General features: G+C 32.2%; 1 protein-coding gene across 1 annotated transcript in view; it reads right to left on the reverse strand.

The window, feature by feature from the left end:
- The window catches only part of LOC129225836 (uncharacterized), an 86,010-nt gene extending 65,896 nt beyond the window's left edge, over nt 1–20,114 (reverse strand). Inside the window, exons 1-3 of the mRNA XM_054860355.1 lie at nt 19,890–20,114; nt 7,581–7,774; nt 4,291–4,422 (exon numbers count right to left, since the gene is read on the reverse strand). Coding sequence (XP_054716330.1) covers nt 4,291–4,422; nt 7,581–7,774; nt 19,890–20,025 — 462 coding nt within the window. The 5' untranslated portion in view covers nt 20,026–20,114. The remainder of the gene's footprint in view (nt 1–4,290; nt 4,423–7,580; nt 7,775–19,889) is intronic.
- Between the last annotated feature and the right edge of the window lie 1,033 nt (nt 20,115–21,147).

The raw sequence follows: 21,147 nt of genomic DNA on the forward strand, positions 1-21,147 counted from the left end.
AATAACCCAGTAGCAGAAACTTTCTAACCAGTCTGCGACATTATTTTGGGCAGTTGAAAATAATCTGCAGCATTATTATCAGTTTTTTTTTTTTTTTTGAGTTTTTATAAAATAGACAAGTAAAGGTCAAGACCAAAAAAATTTTCCAACTGGCCAGTGGCAGTTAGACCTGAAAAACTTAGTGACCACCACTGTCGCTGAGTTTTAGAGTATAAAAAAGAGGGGGGGGGGAGCAGTTTTTTCACTACTTTCATAAAAATAAATAGAACTCTATGCACTATGAAAAGCAATTATTCAATACATATTTATTTAAGTGTGGAAAATTTAAGTTAAAATAGGTTTTTTTCAATGAATAAATAAGTTAATAAATGAGAAGTTGCAGGAAACTGCATTTAAGATGAATGTTTTAGTTTATAGCAAAGCTTCCAAAGCAAATGCAACTGCACAGGTAATAATTCATTTTTTATGAAAATAATTTAAAAAGAAACACATGATTTATTGTACATTTTATGTAATCTTCAATAGTTTGTATTGAGGTAAACATCAAATTCTGTTTTTGGAAACTTAGGCAAGTAATAGTCTCTTCTATTTCCATCTTGCGAATGACCAAACATGGCGTCTGCGCGAAAAAGGCGTAATTCTAATTAGATTTTTGAATTTATTACATAAAAGTAGAATGAGATTTAGATGAAAGTCAGTTTTTAGCACTTTAGCCTCTAAAGCAATGAAAGTAAGATCTTATTCTAAGATAAAATTTTGCACTTTATATAAAACAAAAATTAAGGATTATCCGAAAAAATGGCACATTTTGCATAATTTTCAACAGTCTGCATTGCAATAAACATCCAATTCCGTTTATGATAACGTAGGCACTTAAAGTGTCTTGCGTACCAACATCTTAGGAATGACCAAACATGGCGACTGTGCCGAAAATTAAGATATAAATTTTTGAATTTGTTGCAAAAAAATAATTTTAAAATAAAAATCCTCATGAGGTTACATTTTAGTTGAAAATCTTTTAGCACTTTTGCGTCCAAAGCAATGAAGATAAGGTGAAATTTTAAATATAAAACTTTTCATTCCTCAAGAAAAATACTTTAAAAATAAAAATAAAAGAAAACGATTTGCTGCACATTTTAAGTTATTTTCATCAGTTTGGAGTTAAATAAAACATCCAATTCTGCTTTGTTTTTGAAAACTTAGGCCCTTAAGCATCTTATCTACTTCGATCTTGTGAATGACCAAATATGGCGACTATGTTTATAGCTGAAATTCTGAAAGTATCCATCGCCTTTCCGGCCAAAAAACGAGCTTTGCAAAGTTGTATTTATTTTTTTCCTTTATTTATTTATTTATTTATTTGTCTTTCTTTCTTTCTTTTTGTTCTTTTATAAAATTGTCTGCAGGTCGCTGAAAAATCTGCGACACACGTCTCGCGTCTCCCAGTTTCTGCTACCGGGTATATTAACTTAAATAATTTTAAATTATTATTGCGAGAACAGAACTATAAATACACAAATTATTTGGCTTTTTTTTTAAGACAGCTCTTGCATAGAACGTACAATATGACGTACTACTTTGGAGTGTCAGACCGACACCATTGCAGCTAAACTATAAATGATAAAGTATTTGAGAAAAACAGTACTATGTATGTTTTTGGAAAGCATTGTTTTCTACTGTAATAAAAGGTAAGTCTGCCCATTTAAGAATATTATTGCTTATTATCCGGATTTTCGTTTCTTTGGATTGCCTTTGGTCCAAGTTAATCTGGATATACAAGGTTGTACTACAAAGTACAACCTCGATCTAACACAAAAAAAGTACAATGTGACCCCCCCCCCCAGAAAGTAAATTCTGGCTGTTTTCTACTGCATATTTAGATTAAAACCTTGTTCTTTTTCTCCTGTGCAATTTATTGCAACAAGTACTAAAAACATTTCAAAAATTCTTTTCTGACATGTGTTTTTGCTTTTATATTCTAAGATAGTGCTTAGCAAACTAAATAGGGAATGATTCATTGTGGTACATAACCAAACTCAATGACTATGCACCTTCAGAGCGGCAACACTTATCTCTTTTTGTAAAATGTCCAATATCCTTCTAATGAGAAGCAATTAAATGCAGTGAATGCTTTGCATTGCTGGCCTATTCTACAGTTTCTCCATCACTGTTTTTCCAAAATATGATTTTAGTCGATAAAGAAAGGGCAATTCTAAATTTCCGGGAAACTTCAAATGGAATGTTAAAAAAAAGAAATGCTCTACACAAACTTCAACATTACAGTTTGTTTAAAGTCAAAAGTACACTTTTCTTCATTTGTCCCCCCCCCCCCCAATGGAAGGGGGTTAATTCCTAAAACCCTCCCCTTGGACAAAGGCTCCGACAATAAATTATATGAAAACAAACTGAATCAAGATCCATTTCATATTTTCTGTGACAAAATAAAAAAGGTACTTTTTGAACGGGGGATTTTCATTAAAATACAATAATTATTCTTCATTTAGCAATCACCAGAGAAAAATACGTAAATGGTGCCAGTTACAAAGATTTCCTATTCCTGTAATTTGTCAAGGTCAAATTTCAATATTTTTCTGATTTATGAACTAAAATGATCTACATTTAGTTTTCATGCTTTGAAGCACCAAATTTTTAGCTAATAGTTTGCTTGTTTTTGCATGGACTTGGAAAATATGAGCTCATAATTTTAGCATTTTGTTAAAAAAATGTAATTAACAGATCTGGCAAGTTTTGGAAGTGGTTATTAGAAACACAATTATCTCATCTGATTGAAAGTTTGCTTAAATTAAACTAAAATAATTAGAATGATGTTTAAGTAAGAATACAAAGGTTTGATAAGGGTAAAATATTTTACAATAAAACTAATTTATTTGATTGCAAAAACTTAAAGAAATATGCTAAAAATAATGAAAAAAAAAATCCCCAAGTTTGAGTAGTTCTTAAAATTACACAACTTTGTGATCGAAACTCCCTGATTTTGATATTCTTGTCCCATCCTAAGTTTATAGAAGAATTTTGTTTTAAAAAAAAAGGAACGCTGGATTGAAATTTTTGAGTGGGTGTGGGCTAAACAATGAGCATGCAAGTCTACTACAAGATATGAATTTTTTTGTAAAAACGATTTAAAATAATGGTCAATATAAAGTGAGTATAAACAAATTAAAATGTATAAATGTTACTTCTAATCAGAAAAATTGGAAAAATGAAGGCTTTTCCCCTTAATTTCAAGGATCCATCAGAAAAATCAGTAACTTCTGAGACTTTTCAAGGACTGATCAGAAAAAAGTACTTTTCATGGGCCCTGAGTTTGGAAAAATAAATTCAAGGAGTTTTAAAGGATTTTCAAGGACCATAGGAACTTTGGGTACGTCTGTAAATATTGAGGAGTAGAAAAGGTCATCCTAATGGTATTCATAAGCATATCAAATCTTAAGATTAAAAAATAAAAGATGGTTTGAAGATTAATGATATTGTAGTAAACAATCATATTTTATCTTTATTAATAATAAATCTGTAAGTCTGTATGTCTGGATCTCTGGATCAACTCTGTTACTTGTTTGTGCCTAGACCGTTTGGCCGATTTTCATGAAATTTGGCACACAATTAGTTCGCAACATAGGAATGAGCACCTTGAAGCGATTTTTTGAAAATTCAATTTTGTTCTTTTTCTATTCCAATTTTAAGAACATTTTACCAAGCAAATTATCATAACATTGACGAACAAATTACTAAATTATCATAACATAGAACCGTAACATGGGTAAGCAAATTAACATAACAATTGGTGATAAATTCATCATCCATTATTTGTAGATGTACAAGCGAACGAAATGACCTTTTGATTTTCTACTACGGGCAAAGCTGTGCGGGTACCGCTAGTTATAATATCAGTAAAATCAGATGGACAGGTTACATTCTGAGGATGAATGCAGACAGGCCCATAAAGTCATTAATGCATCTCCTGTTTGTAGAAGATCAAGAAGAAAACCTGAGACGAGACAGAGGAGCTGTTTAGATGAGGATTGTCTCATTCTAAAAATTAAGAACTGGAGATCAATTTCTGGAAAGAGGGTGTGGTGGGAAACAAAGGCTTCTGAATAAGGTAAGAACCCCTAAGGTGCTACCATGCCAATGCTGATGATGATTGATACCTTTTTTAATTCTCATTAGCAAAACATTTTTTTAAATACAATTTTTTCAATTTTATGTTCCCATTTGGAACATTGATGTGTAACAGGTTAAACCATCAAATATTAAAATCCAAGTACACACCTGCAGCAGATCTGGCGGAGGTAAAAGTTTATTGGCTTCCTTCGTGAAGACAGACACTGCATCCACCATTCGTAGCTCAATCAATTCGGAATTAAGGCATTCTTGACTGGAATCTAAAATGTTCAACAGGCTCTGCATGGAAAATACAACCATTCAATATGTTTAAAATTACTGTTTTATAACTTAATTTAGTAATTTTTTCATCAGTCAATTTTTTATGAAAAATTTTAAACTAAGACTAATATGTGAGGGTATCTGTTTGATACATGCTCAATGATTACAAAAAAAAAAAATGTACCTTAAAACTTTTAACTATGGTACATGATAACAAACCCTTTTTTTGTGGGGTGAGTTTTATTAACAATTGGCGGCTTACAGGGCGAAATTATTGAATAGGCCAATTACGGGGTGGCCTAGGGTCCCCTATATTTAGGAGCCTCCAAATGGCTAAAATTACTTAAGTCTATGGCTAAAATTGGTAAAGCCAATGTCTAAAGTTATAAAATTTGAATACAAGGGGCTCCAAAAAAGTATTTCGCCTAGGCCCACTTGGTATCTTAATCGGGCTCTGGCTGCTTATGGAACCAGGGGTGTGCACAGAAATTTTGGGGCCCATCACAAATGACTTTTCCACCCCCCCCCCCCCCATATTGTTTATGTCCCTGAAGTCCCATTTGTCAGGGTAACTCCTTGAGATTTAAAACAGATGAACCATGCAAATGGTAGGTGCAGGGGTGTCAAGTAAAGTCAAGTTCATATTGTTTACCCCTATATTTCATGCCTAGTTTTTAAAATATCCCCCCTGTGGGCCGGAGCCCTTTCAGGCTCGGGTCCACATATCCATTATAAATACATCAGGGAAGAAAAAATAATATTCTAAATACTTTTGACCTACAAGTATAAGGTGAGGAATAATATTGCAGTACTGATATAATACTGAAGAAAATTAGACCTATGTAAGGAAGGTGTTTTGATGAGTTTTGAAGCAAGATAAATAACAAAATTTAGGGTCCAACTATTATACCAATGTAGCTGAGTGAAAGTATTAAACAAAAAAAAAATAGTTTTCATAAAATGTATATAAAGAATCATTATGCATTGTTGTAAATTTCTATGTGGATAAGTTGAGTTTTTGTTGAAATTAAAACTCTTGAAACGAAAATTATTTATTACAATCAATTTATTTTCTTGACATTGTAAGATAGATATCTAATCAATTCATGTACCATTACAGACTCCTTGACATTTGCAAAAGTTACTGTATACTTAGAAGTTGATTAAAAAACAGAAAAGTATTACAAAAAAGCTCTTATTTATAAATATATATATTCCTTCTTGTTTAAAATACTACCAGTGTAAAACATCTGTTCTCGAATAATATTTATCGGAAGTCAGGTTGGGGAATGAATTATTTTATTCAGATAGCTCGAAAGTTCAGTTTCAGAAAAAATGCTTCTAAGAATTTAGAAATACTTAACATTGTAAGAAGAATGTCTTGTTGTTACTTTAACTTACATTACATGTTGCCTTGATTCTTTAAAATTAATATATCATCAGTGAAATTTAATAAACATGTTTTTTTTAAAATAAATTAAAATTAAGTATTTTTTGAACAATTCTGCATGTTATGCATTGACCAATTATACCAGGGGTTCTCGAACTTTTATGACTCACGGCATCCTTTGACGAAATAGAATTTTCTCTCGGCCCCCTATTTCATCTCCGTTATATAAGGTAAATGCGCTTAATAAAGCCATCTGAATGTTAATAACCAAATATCACACTCATTTATGATCGAATTGACAACAGTCTTTGCACATTCATCAGGTGGTCTTTTTCTAGGACATCAAACCATAGGAAAAAATCACGGCGCACAAAGATATTTTTCTCTTTGAATTAGTCAACTACGTAAATTAGGCTTCAAGAAATATAAACAACTTTTTTTATGCTAGTAAACTATAGTTAGCCATATAAAAACAAAACCCACCAGAAAATGAGGTAAGATAGTTTTGATAAAACCTTTATCTACATTGGTAGCCTGGCAATCAAAAACTGCTTGTTGAAAAGGGGTTAATCATAACTCAGGCTTTATGATGACAATGAAGACACGATATAGCCAACTTTTAATATGCTACATCAAAAAATACAGAGGTGGCTTTATTATACACGGCACACCCACCTATCATATTGATGGATATCATGGACACTTCGCGGCCCCCTTGCCTCTTCCTATGGCACCCCATGATGCTGCGGCACCCAGTTTGAGAACCCCTTGGATTATACAGTGGTCGGAACTAATGCGTTAAAATTAAGGAAACTACTTTAGTCGCTACTTTTTATCCGTAGTTTATAATGTAATGGGTCCTTATGGACTACTCAAAAGATAAAAATAAAAAAAATTGTGCAGTGAGAAGTGTGGTTCGAAAAAATTCTGGCTTGACTGAGGATTTGATGGATTCATGCTTTCAAAGGGAGCTGCTGATGATGGAAGAATCGTCAATTTGTGGCTCAATAGTGGAGTAATGGATGATTTTTAGAGTACCCAATGTTTGCGAGTGTTACCAATTTAGAACATGTATGTGCTTGTCCTCTTCAGTATTATGCACCATTTTTCCGATGGTTTATCATGTGTGAATATCCTCTAACTAATAGAGTAAAGTAGCCTGTGTTTGTTATTCATTAAAGAGATTAGATTCATTGAAATTGTGTTACTCTGAAAGTTTTACAAAAACAATATGCATCTGTTGTTTGATGAAATACATTTTTCTATGAAGTCAACTGCTATGATATGTCCTAAAAACATATTTACAAAATTAAACATACAATGAATTTAATCAAAAGAAATTTCATTAAAATGAAAAGAAAAAGAAACATGCATCTAAAAAATTCTATTTCATTAACACAACTTTCAAAATAAATACAAAAAAAATTATGATAATTTTTTTAAATTATTTATTAATATTTTTTAAATAATGTAAAGAACTTCTCACACTAAAATTTTTGGCAGGGTGGACATTCTCAATTTACCAAACCAAACTTTGAATTTTACTAATATGAGCGGGCATAAACATTTATGTCTAATGAGAAGATACATTAAGCATTTGTAATGTAGCAATATTGTCTTCAAATTTGCCAAATTGTCAGACAAAATTTGTGTAAGGAAACTTTTGGGAAGTCACAGTGACCCCCCAGCGGAGTGCTCCTGAATGGTATTTTCTCTTTTTTTAGCAACAGCTTTCTAAATCCAATATTTGAGAGAAAAAAAGCTTCTATGATAAGATAAGTCTCACCTCAAGATGCCTCAGCAGTTTCACAACATCCTCTCTGAGCTCAGGGCAAATGATCTGCACAGTCTTTGAGAGGGCCACAACACACGGCAATCTGGAAAGACTACGGATGGCCTTGACTTCTAAGATGAACTTGGCAATAATCTCATGTTTTGTCACCTCCGAGATAAGTTTTTCGGTGCGCTCCACAAACATATCTGAAACGGCACAATTAGTTTCATAACCGATTCATGATTCTCCAGGATTTGTTTGAAATCAAATGTGTTTTGTAAACAAGTTGGTTTTTCTATTTTCAAAAAAATCTCTAAATGTTAAACAAATTGATGTAGAATTTATGGCTAGTAAGATACTAATTTTTATTAATGCAATACAGTGATTGTTAAGAAGGAAGGGGGGTGTTCAAATTTTATTAATTCACATTAGTAAAATGATGCAATGATTCATCTCAAAGTGATAAGACTCTTTCACCAAAAATTTTAATCAAATACAAAGACTAACAATTTATTCTAATATGAAAATGCCAAATTTTTTAAAAAAAATGGACATTTATAAACCAGGGAACAACACAAATTGTGTAAAAATGAAATTTTTTTTTAATAAATAGCAAATGAAAGAACATAGTAAGACATGTTTTTAACACATAAATCATTTGCCCGTGCCTTCCCATTATCCAAATATAAGATCTCAGAACATGGGTGATATTAAAATAAATGTCGTCAAATTTAGCGAGAAATTGAAGGTTCTGGAAACTGTGTGTGTGTGTGATTAGAATGTATATATATTTGAATGCTAACAGAGCTACACTGTGACTTTTTAAGTGTCTATTTCTAGCTAAGTTGGTGATTTTTTTTTAAATGTTGCCTGACTTTAAAACCAAATATTTTAACACAGGAGGACGAAAGCAAATGAGTGATGTGCATCAAAAATGTTACACTATGCTCTTCTAATTGTTACTTACAGTGGAACCTCAGTTAACGAGGTTTCTGTTAAGCGAGGCTATAAAAAAAAGCTACTTTTTAAAATGTAATGTAAATTTAAAAAAATAATAAATTTTCAACTTGAAATGAAATTTTTTTTTTAATTTGTTTTTTTTTTAATGCATCTTTATATATTTAACTTGCCATTGTAAAAAAACTCCAAGGACTTTTAAAAACTTACTGCAAGGAATTTTCCCATTTTAGTTTTTTAACTGTAAAACATTCCTTTTTAAACGTTAATTTTCTTCTCTTGAAAAAATTCTATTGTATTTTTACTTGATACTAGGACTGGGCGATATACCAATAAACCATAATATATCAATATATATTTATTACTGCAGTAACGATATTCAGATTTAAATCTGTCCGATATATTGTCTGACCGGACTTAACTAAGAACTAATTGAAATAATGACTTAAAAATGCATATTTATTCATAATTCTCTGTGCTTAATAAGTGGATCACACCTGCCAACTCTTCCAGATTTCTCAGAAGTTTCATGGGTTTTCATGTCTTCTTCCCTTATTATCATTACGAGCAAACTTTTCCAGTATTTTGTGCTTTACAGAACAAAAAAATTGTATATCGCCATTTTTGGCGCTAAGAACGCATCAATGCAGCACAACGCCATGTCTAAAGCCAGGGTTGCCGTAAGAGAATTCACTTGCTTCATTCAGATAAAATCCAAGGACGCTTGTTCCATTGGATCATTCCCAAAGCTTAAGCAGTTTTTACTATATGGAAATTTGAGAACTTCGAAAATGTACGTAAGTTTACGTATTTGAGAAGTTTATCCTTTCAATCCATCGTTTTGCACGTTTGATTTCAAGGAAATACGGTCTGCATTGTTGTTAGATGTTGAAGTGGTATCGAAACAAGCACGATTATATCTTTTTCGTTCAAGATCCGATATTTCATTTGATATGACTTATCAAACATGGGTTGCGGAATTGGGATAGCATATATTAGGATTTCCCGTTCTCTGCGAAACATCGACTGCCATAGAAAACCGAGAATAAAGTTGCATTTCTGAACTTGTATGGTTTTTGCAAATTATGTTTTAAGAGAGGAATTTTAATGTGCAGATGATTTAAATATGGGAGTTACCCCCCTCCCCGAAGCTTACATGTCACCTCCCCCCCCCCTAAAAATGTTATTCCCCAATAATGAGGTCTGTTTCACAAAGACTTGACAATTTTCAAGTAACGTTTGTAAAATTTCAACAATTTGGTTCGTGCTTGCGACCCCCTCACCACATGAGCGGGGAGAGGGATGTTGTAGCGAATATTTTGAACAAATTACAGAAATATTACTTACTGAGGGCTTTTATCAATTGCATATATCTTGATATGCATAGATATATGTTCAAGTGCCCCCCTCTCCTCAAAGATGACCTCCTCAATTAAGCTCCCCCCCCCTTGAAAATAAACATGACCTCTCATTAAAGAGACTAAAATCCGTTTAAAAAAGCTTCATCAATTATTTCAGTGGTAAAGTCTGTCTCATGCACCCCTATTATTAAAATAAATTACTGAAATATTTACAGATCAAGATTTACGATGACTTTTCTCTACTGCAGATCATGTAGCTAAAAGTGTTAATTATTCCCAAGTGTGTTGTCCCCCCCTCGATTTTATCAAGTCCCCCCCCCCCCAAAAAAAAACAGGACACTCAAAAAAAGAGGCTAAATTGTTTTGAAATAACATTTCTGATTCTTTCAGTTACATAGTCTGCCTCATGCCCCCCGCCCCCAGGGGCATATCCCTGCTTCAGCAATTATTATTGGAATAAACTACTATAATATTTAGTTTTCAAAATGTCCGATGGCTTCCCTCTATTGCAGATCTCAATACATAAATAACATAGTTAGGGAAACACATCCCCCCAACTGCAACGACACCATCAATTGTACCGAGCGTCATCCCCCCTGAAAAAAAACCGGACTCCTCCAGTGAAGAGTCAGAAATCCTTTAAAAATAACTCCTCTAAGAGTTTCAGTGGTATTGTTTGCCTCCCCCCCCCCCTCTCTTCAAATGAGCACCCCAGTTTTATCAATAGAATAAATTGATGAAACATTTACATTTCAAGATTTTCGTGGGTTTTTCTCTATTGCAGATATATAGATCATAATGCTAGGGCTGCCAATCCCAATAAGTGCGACGGCCCCCGTCATTTTTAATTTTATCGAGCTACCTCCCCCCAAAAAACAAGTGTCCCTACTTAAGAGACTAAAATACTTTTAAAATAAGTTCCCTGATAATTTCAATGGCATAGTCAACTACAAGGCTCTCCCCCCCCCCCCTCACCGAATGGGTACCCTGCTCTAGGATTTATTATTCATCTAAATAGCTGGAACATTTGCTTATCAAGATGTTCGATGACTTTTCTGTGTTGAAAATCTTATAATGTATGTGATGAGCTGGGGTGCCAATATCCCTCCCCAAGTGCGGCAACAACGCCCCCCTCCCCTTAAACAAATGAAACACGCCACTATCTTTTTAATTGATCTTTCTGTAAAAAATTTAAAGGTATTGTCTGCGTCATGACCTCCCCCCCCCTGCAAGGGCTGTCATTATTCTTATATATTGCTATTATAATTTGCATAAATCCCCCTCCCCCTCAAGTTTATCTCAAAATGCCACCTTTATTGAAGAGACTAAACTCCTTTTAAAATAACTTCTCTGATAATTTCAATTGTACACTCCAGCATCAAGCGCCCCCCCCCCCCCCCCCCCCAATGAGCACACCTGCTTTAGCTATTATTATTCGAATAAACCGATAGAAAATTTTCTTTTCAAGATGTCCAAGACTTAAATTCTTCTAAAGTAATTTTTCCAAACGTTTCTGTGGAATAATCTGCCTCATGATCCCTCCCCTCCCCCCTGACATAAAACACATGAGAATACTTGCTCTAGCTATATTATTAGAATAAATTGCTAAAATATTTATTCACCAAGATAGCCCATAGCTTTTCTCTGTTGCAGATACCTATGTAATAGGCTTTGCAGTCCCCCCGTCCCCCCATAAAATGCTGAATTTAACAACCTAAATATATTGACATTTTGAGAGCGATATATAGCGGTATTAAAATTCTGATATCGCCCAGCCCTACTTATACAAATATACAAATACAAAAGTGACGACCAGCAACAGGCTCTGGGCCCAGCTAGACTGGTCCTAGTCAATTTACAATTCCCAGTGAAGATCTTTGGCCCTCTTAAAACTATCTACTCCCTTGCTCATTACCACCTCTTCCGGTAAGCTGTTCCAAGGTTCCACTATCCTGCTAAAATAATAATTTTTCCTAATATACATGTTAGCCTGAGATTTAAATAACTTAAAACATTGACCCCTTGTCCTTTTTTCAGTGCTAAACTTTAGCCCCGTAACATCTTTCATTTTAATAAATTTAAACAACTGAATCATGTCCCCTCCGTCTCTTCTTTGCTCAAGACCGTACATTTTTAGCCTTCTAAGCCTGGAATCATAGTCTAAATGAGAAAGTCCATTTATTAGTCTTGTAGCCACTTCAAATTTTTGGTAGCCAAACACACACACGTATCTCTCTCTGTGTAATTTATATACATGTAAGTTAAAAATCTTTACCCTTCCCAATAAAAATGAGTACCAGTCATTATTTTCTTTTTCTCATTGAAGAAATTAGAGTATGATTTGGATTGAAATATATTGCTAATATCAAATGCTAATTAAAATTTTAGCTTACAGATCTATTCAATATATTCCGCCTTTGAACCCTTTCCAATACATTAATATCTTTCTTAAGATAAGGAGACCAAAACTGAACAGCATACTCCAAATGAGGTCTTACCAAACTTCTATATAAGGGCAGAAGAGCTTTTTCTGCCCTTACGAATTACTGCAGAATATTTTCCAAAAAGATTACTAAGTAGCTTTAAACTTTGTATACTGCACTAATATATCATGTTTTATATTGAATGGATCTGTAAACTGAAATTTTAATTAGCATTTGATATTGGCAACATATTTCAATCCAAATCATACTCTAATTTCTTCAATGAGAAAAAGAAAATAATGACTGGTACTCATTTTTATTAGGTAGGGTAAAGATTTTTAACCGTTATGTATATAAATTACATAGAGAGAGAAACGTGTGTGTGTTTGGCTACCAAAAATTTGAAGTGGCTACCAAAGTGTTTGGTGTTAGTAGCCACTGGCTACTTAAGAAAAATACCAGTCTACACTTCTATGATATAATCAATTTTCTGGTACTAAAATGTTTTGTACACATTAAAGAACCAAAACAAAATCATTAATAAATAATAGATTCCTTTTTATTATGAGTAGATAGTTAAAGCAGTTTACTGCAGCATATGATTTTCTCCAACAATCTTAAGACTCTAGCAAAATTTTCTCAGAAAAGGTATATCCTCTAATTCAAAAGTATTTTTTCCCCATCCTAATAAAAGTTCAATGAACATCTAAGAAAAATTAGAGGAACGTATCTTAATTACACGATTTAAAAAAAAAGTAAATAGAGCGATCTCTGAGACCTCACGTCCCCTGTTGCGTCCTATTTTTTCGCCTCCCCTGTTACAAGTAAAAAGCAATTTTGAAATTTTAATGAAAAAAAAAAATTTTTAAACCGCCTACAAATATATTCTTGCTTAAGTTCACCCTTCAAATTAATTTATTAAATTTATTGACAATTTATTTATTGATTTCTTCATTGTTTTTGCAACAATTGAAAAGAGAAAGTATTTTAACTTTATAATTACTAGCATTATTTGTCATCGTTTCTGATTACAATCAAAAACCAGAAGCAAAACACATGGATTATGACAGATATGAAAGCTAAGAAATAGTCTTTCATTAAAAATAATGAACATTGATAATATTTTCCCATCCCCCCAATGTAATGGCATACAGTACAGAACAAGTATATGGCTCGAGTGTACTCACTTTTGACGATACAAAAAAAAAAAAGATAGGGTCACCCGGGGTAAAATGGGTATATAAAAATAGCTTTTTTAATTTCAATGACCCATACAGACCCCGAAGTGGTTTTTTGAGGGTAAAAAGTAGGAAATAAGGAATCAAAAAATAAAAAAGTAGGAAAAAAATCGCTTAAAAAAAGTAGGAAAAAATAGGAAAAGATAGGACTACACGCACGTCAAGACAACTGACAATCATTAGCATGGAAAATAAACTAGTGGAAACAAAGATAGTAATTACAAAAATATGAAAATAAAATCGAAACAAAGAAACACCTTTCACCAATACAGTAATTAAATTTTTAAGTGTGAAAGAATAAAATGCAATATAGCGATCGCAAAAAAATAATAAATAAATAAATAAATAATAATAATAATAAAAACTCCTATTTTGGTTCAATAAAACCATTTTTCTTTCAGATTTGTTTTGTCAAAAACGAAAACATTCCTTCAAGAGCATCCAGTTATCATTTAAAAATACTATCACTTTCAGCTCCTGTTATCATAAACTATGATACAAAAGCAAAGCAAATATTAAATTAGTTTTAGTCAAAAATAATCAGCAGTTGACATGCATTCTTGCATAATCAGAGGCAGATGTTTGAATTTGAAAAAAAAAAAAAAGGAAAAGACTGAAAATTCAGAACTAAAATAAATGTGTTCTTAAATATGGGACATAAAATTTATAACAAAATAATTAAACTAAATAAATAACGAAATAAGTCAACTAAAGGGTTTGTACTATGTTATGTATTTTTAGCATTCAACATACATTTTTGTTTCAGGCACGTCATTTATGGGGGTCAATTTCTCCCCTCCCTGGCTTTGGAAAATTAATGCTTAGCTATACATGTTTGTGCGTTTTTTTTTTTTTTTTGTTTGCAGATAAAATTTGCATTCAGTATACATCCGATACATCCTTCACATCCTTCGCTAGCAACCTCCGGGGGGGGGGGAGACTTCGGGGGAGGTAATCAAAGTGATGAGTCAGCTCTAATTTTAATCAAGCAATAAAAACGAATATTGTTTTAATGGTTTGATGATTTTTACCTCCTTGTTCCAACATTTTTTGTCACGAAAATAAAAGGAAACATCCATGCATGGTAAACATAACATTTTCATCAAAGACAAATGATCAGTTAATAATGTTTCTATGTGCATAAAAGGGAAGGCAAATAGTTTATCTCAATCCTCACCATACAATAAAAATATTCATTCGGAAATTGTTCACGAAATTGAGAGTGAGGGGGGGAAGCACATGGCATCCAATGCCTGCATATATCTCTTTCTCCCTCCCTCCCTTTGATCAGGCGCAATAAGTACAATAACTTACAGTAGATACGCCGCATCGGCATAATTGCCGCACCCCGAAAAGAGTAAGAGTCTGTCAAAAAAATTTTAAATGCTCAGAAATGTCACATTGAAAGAAACACAGCACATAAAAATGATGAGCAACTCTTCGATATGGATGATATATCAGAGTAGAAAATACCCATTAAAAAGAAAAAAAAAGCATATCAGTTTGTAGCTCTATCCCCCAACTTTAAAAAATGTGAAGAAATAAAAACAAAAGATTGCATTTAAATTAATTTCCGATTCTTCTCCAAAAATCGGAAACACTTTGCCCATCCAGGTTTTGCTGCTTTTTTTTTTTTGCAAATACACTCTTTGCAAGGAAAGAAAATGAAATTTTATAATCATGTTTACGATTTAGAATGAACAATAATCATATTTATGTACGTAAAAAGTTTCCGTGATTATTTTTGAAGTGGTCCGTTTTTTGCGAATTTCTGTTAGATGTCGCTTTTATGTTGTACTAACATCAATAAAATATGTACAGTATACAAGTTTTTATTTTTTGCTTCCTTATGTCCTTTTAAGGTTTTACATTGCCTTTCTGTTTAAATAGAGCTCAATTTCACTTGTAATCATACAAAAAATTGGCGAATAGGAAATTTGTTTTTTCCCGCATTTTTTGAACAGTCGGCCGTTTACTTTAATTAAAGCTTCTAATTGATGGGTAAATAATATATAATTGCATCAGAATGTGCCAGTATCTTTTTTTTTAGTTTCATTAATACAGTAGGACTGAAGTCAGGGCGATAAAAAGAAAAATCGATCATAAACATCGGATGTCAAAAAAAGTCACTTACGAAAATTTAACTTTTAAACACACAAACGCCGTAGCATTCCTTCCAGAAATTATTATAGTCATTCAATTAAAAGCTAAGGATCCCTTTGTTCCTTTTACTTTTCAAAATCAAAACATGCAGAAAATTATCGGCGCGGCATTGTAAAATTAAGAATCAATGCACAATTAGAAGTGCTATACTAAAGAAAGAAAAAGTAGGAAAAAAAAGGAAAAAGTAGGAAAATAAGGAGCAGAGCTCTAAAAAGTAGGAAAAATAGGAACTCTTTGGGGTCTGCCCATAGCAGAAATACCATGAAATATAATCATGCTTTTGTTCAATATTCTATACATTGTGTATCTTAGGTCTAATTTGAACATAGTTTGTGTTTACTTTTTGCTTTAAATTTAGTGTAAAGGGGTATACCCATTTTATCCCGCACTTCGGGGTAAAATGGGTATATACTGTTTAAAGTTGAACTACACTGATACTAATGGAGAAAATAAAAGAAAATTGAGTTTAATTGAATTGGAGGATAAAACTTTAATCCAAAACAACCACAAAAAATGTTTACTGAACTAAATTTATGAACAAGAAGTGTATTAGCAAAGACTTGTGATTTGGTTGAAGTAGTATTTTTATAACTTGTGATGCCTGCATATAATTAATGTCATCTTTCTTGCGGAGCATAGAAGATAATCTGGCAGATGATTTTGTAGCAAACTTCTCAGTATATTATTTAGCTTTAGCTAAGATTTCAATGATTAAACCTATGAATTACTCGTAGTGAATCGACTTCTTCCACAAATTCAACAACGATCCATTCGCTAATGGCTGGGTTTAACTACTGGGAGAACCTCTTGTTTTCACGTCTACTTCATTGACTGTTTTATCAATTATTGTTAATGTCCTTTTTATATTAATTGTACATTTATTTTTCTTATTCTTTTTTTGTGTTTCTTGCCTGTTTTGTATACAATCTTGCAGCCACTTGCTGTGTAGTAAAAACTTCTCCCACCTGTGTTTCCCACTCTTGCATTTCTTTTGTAAATTTTTCATAGCCTTTTCAGTGCTTGAAAATGGCTGCGGACAAAGAGGTACACATTTATGCTAGAGGTACAGCAGGAGAATTTAGTTTTTTCAGTACAACTTTGCAATGAGGCATAAGGATTCTGTTGTGATTGTGTGTGAGGTTGAAGGTTGTACGCAGATTATGTTCTGGGCATGGTTGGTTTTAAAAGGAAATTAAAAAGAACATATTTGCTATCAATACTTAATATGTCTTATAATGTAAATGTATATAATAGTAAAGCTACAGTAAATTACCAACCTACAGTAATCATAAACTATCAATAATAATCAAAAAATATAATACCTTTAAGTACTAATTGGCATAAGTTATAGTAGTTAAAATAATAAATGGAACAAATAAATACAGGGTACTTATTAATAAAACTTTTACAAAACATACTTTTAGTTTAAAACATGAACAATATCTAACAGCTGTCTTGCAAAGATAATTTAAGCTTGTTAATCTTCATGCATTTAATGTCTCAAACTCGAAAACATTGGCTATACCTACCCATTTTACCCCGCGCAACTAAAAGTACTATAATTTTTTTGTTATTATTAAAATTTACTTATTTTTTGAGTTTTCTGTTAGATAAATTCTTCTTCTATCAAATCCAAATAAAAATTTCCAAGAACTCTTTCTGTAAATTTTTTCAGAAAGAAGTTTATTACTCACAATGAATACATGTGTGCTGTGCAATTTTAAAAAGGTTTTTAAAAAATTGTATTTTTTTAAAACCGAACAATAGGGTTAAGAAAAAAGACCTAGAAGCTTGGGAAGGCATCATTTTGTAACCTTTAAAAAAAAATCAAGATATATTTACTGGTGCTGAAACAGAGTAAAAACTCAAAAATGCCTCTTGGAACATATCACTGCAAGAATTTGAAGTTATTCATAATGTCTTTGTACACAAAAGAGAGCATTAGCTGCTGCCTTCAGAAATGCAACTGTTGTTTTTTTTTTATTTCAAGGGCATTTTAAACTATTTTTAAATACTTCATTACATATAATTAAAATCTCTATATTCTTACATGAACTGTATTTTTTATAAATATAATTTTTAACTAATTTTCACACACACACAAAAGAAAAAAACAGTAAGCAGGGAATTGTGCAGATTTAATCTCAGAGGATCAAAATGACCCCAGCCGTTTTCGAAGAACACCGAATTCTACTGTTAAAAAACTTCGACAATGCTCCACCTCCCCCCTACCCTAAGAAACGAAAATTAAGCACTTTGTAAGCATCTAGTGATGTAAAATACCTGGGTATTTATTTTTAGGGGTAAATACCCAGGGTATATACCCGGGTAAATACCCAAAATGGGTATTTACCCGGGTATTTATTTAAAAAAGTTATATTCAACTAAAATACTTTTCTGTCTGTATTCCACTATGTATATGTATAACCAACCATATACAAAACAATAAATTTTTGCCCAAAAATTATATTTTGATCACATATTTTAAGAATTATTGTGTGAAACAACTTAGAAATCTAATATGATATTCACATTAAATGCGTTGGATATGCCTAATCAATATCCCCATCTTTCTTTTTTGTTTTTCACTTTTTAAAGCAAAATTTAAAGTTTTACCAGTACAAATACAAAGTGAGTGACAAAGTAATGCCTCCTAAGTACTAAATGCCTATCGCATTCTCTCTTTTAACATAGAGCAAAATGATCCCAGAAAGCATAATTTCGGTCTTCTGGCTACTGCCAACTATCGAAGGTCGAAAGCATTAGAAATTAAAAGCGGAGAAAACAATTGGTTAACTTCTGAATTTAAATTTTAAAATTAACCAATTAACAATTTGATTTGAATTGTTTGGATCCATCGTCATACCAACACCATTCATGTATTGCCGTCAGGTAGCGTTGTCTGTGTACCGGCTTAGGATCACTTTTAAAGCAAACGTGATAGGCATTTAGTATTTAGGAGGCTTTGGACAAACTGATCACAAATCAAAGCCAAAGCTTACTAGTAGCATGATATTATGAAAAATCGAAGATGATAAGTTGCGCTAGCGCCACCCCATGTGACAAAATTAAACTTAAATCCCTTTGCTTTACCCCTTACAAAAATAAATTATCCTGCCATCCTATATAAGTTTTAGAATAGTTCATTCCAAATTCCGACAGTTTTTTTTAATAAGATTTCATTACACCTTTAATTAAAAAAAAATTATAATATAATAATTTTTATATTTTTAATCTTTCATTTTACAGTTTATGTTTTAAAAAGAAAATCATCATCTTTGGATACCACCTAATTTTTTTTTTTTTTTTTTGGCAAAATGTGCAATTACTAGGGGATTTACCTTGAGAGGAAATACCCAAAAAAATATATACCTTCCCACCCTACATCACTAATTGCGTGTATTAAAAATAGTTCAAATAAATTTTCATCATGAAGTATCGGGGAGCAAATGCAAATGAGCAAGGCAATGGAAAACAATATTTTGATTTTTATTTTTGCTTATTAATGTGAAAACTGTTTCTATATTTGCCACATTATCACTTAAACAGCAATAATATAAATAAATAAATAACATCATAGTCTTAATAACTTCTCAGTAAATTCTTCCAAGCATCCCTCATGCTTCCTTTTTTTTTTTTTCACTTTGGATATGACTAACCTAGATTGTGATTTTGAAATCCTGAAGTTCATCATTGAATTGCTCCAATTATGACATTGAAAAGAAAGATTCTTTTTTGGTTTACGATATGTTTCTTTCATAATTTCATCAAGTCTTCCAATAAAAAATATTATAAACTGTGTGATACATAATGTATGTATCAGTTTTACCAATTATTTCATATTTAGATTTTAAAAAAAATTTCAGACTCACTTTTTGCATTTTTTTGTAAAATATCCAGTTTTTGGGTATTTACCCAGGCCTTGGGTAAATACCCGGGTAAATACCCAAAAAATATTTACCTACCCACTGGGTATTTACCCGATCCACATCACTATAAGCATCGCACAAATCCTGTAACGACTTTGGGAAATTTTTTTATGCAATTACTTATTGATCATCAAAGAACCACCAAAAGGGATCAACAATGAATTCAAAGGAACTACAAAAATATAAATTTCCAATTTTATTTTTAGCTAATACAGAACGTGACCGCGTCGATTGAATGCTATTCACTTACTTCGTAGAAAAGTCAAGACATCAGTTTCAGGTTCATCGTTATTGCTTTGTTGACAAACATATCGACAGAAATCCCAACTAACAAACTGAGCCACAAGTTTCCACGCAAATCGCACTTCTTTCTCTGATGGATGCATACTTGAACACGAGTAAATTAATTATTATTTAAACATAGCAAAACTGTATTTACGTATTTAAATGGGAAATAAATAAATAAAAATGTAAAGCCCGAAGATATTTAAAATACATATTAAAGACAATTTTAAAATTTGAGACACCAAATATTAAAACCAGTAGAGTTGAGAAGTTTCAAAATAAGCATATAAATGTAGAGTGTAATTCTGACTGGAGTCATAAAATGAGCATTTCGCTGTTCACGTTACGTCATTGCAACAACAGCTACGTTCGGAAAGCGCAACCGATTTCTAGGGGAAAATAGGGTTGCCGCCGAGCTGCAAGATTTGCTCTTTGTTCGCTTTCGCTTTTCCTTTATAAAAAATAGTCACAAGTGGGAGCGGGAAGAGTGGCTGAAACGAGATCAGTGGTTCTGAAGGATATAATCACGCTGATTCGAAAATGCATGCTGTCAAAAAATGAAACGCTCGATTTAGATTCAAACATTAAAAAAAGACAAAATGGCCCTGTGTTAGCAGAATTAAAAGCAGATTTTTTCTCTTAAACCTTATTCTCTTTAATACTATTAATTTTAATTTAATCAAAAGATTCCGAGACAATGAAAATTATATTAGTTTTAATTGTTTCAAAATGAATGAAGGAATAAAAACTGATTAAGAAAATGAAAATAAATAAATTGGCAACAAATAACGAACATAAAAAAATTGCTTGTTTTTGCTATATTAAATTAAGCTTTATAAATATTTTTGAACTTAGAAATATTTCTTATATTGACATCAAAAGCATTACTTATTGAATTTTTTTTTCTATAAAGGGAAAAAATACAATTTTCTGATTTAAATGGAACGAGGTTTAGCATTAGCTTAAAAATTCCGAAGGGAAATATATGCCTGGGATGGCCACCTACGGGGGGGGGGTGCTGTTAGGGGTATGGCACCCATGTATATGCAAAGGAAAGTTTGAAAGAGTAACACTAGACATATGTAAAAAGCTTAAAACAAGGTACCCTATCCAGGCCTGGATCTACACATTTTGGGCCTCCCTGCAACAAAATCTGTATGGCCCCTCCCCAGAGGTGATCAGTGTATGTTTGTAATGTTAAATAAGTCTTAGTGCTAGGTTTT

The sequence above is a fragment of the Uloborus diversus genome, chromosome 7, assembly GCF_026930045.1.
Source record: "Uloborus diversus isolate 005 chromosome 7, Udiv.v.3.1, whole genome shotgun sequence".
Classification (NCBI taxonomy): Eukaryota; Metazoa; Arthropoda; class Arachnida; order Araneae; family Uloboridae; genus Uloborus; species Uloborus diversus.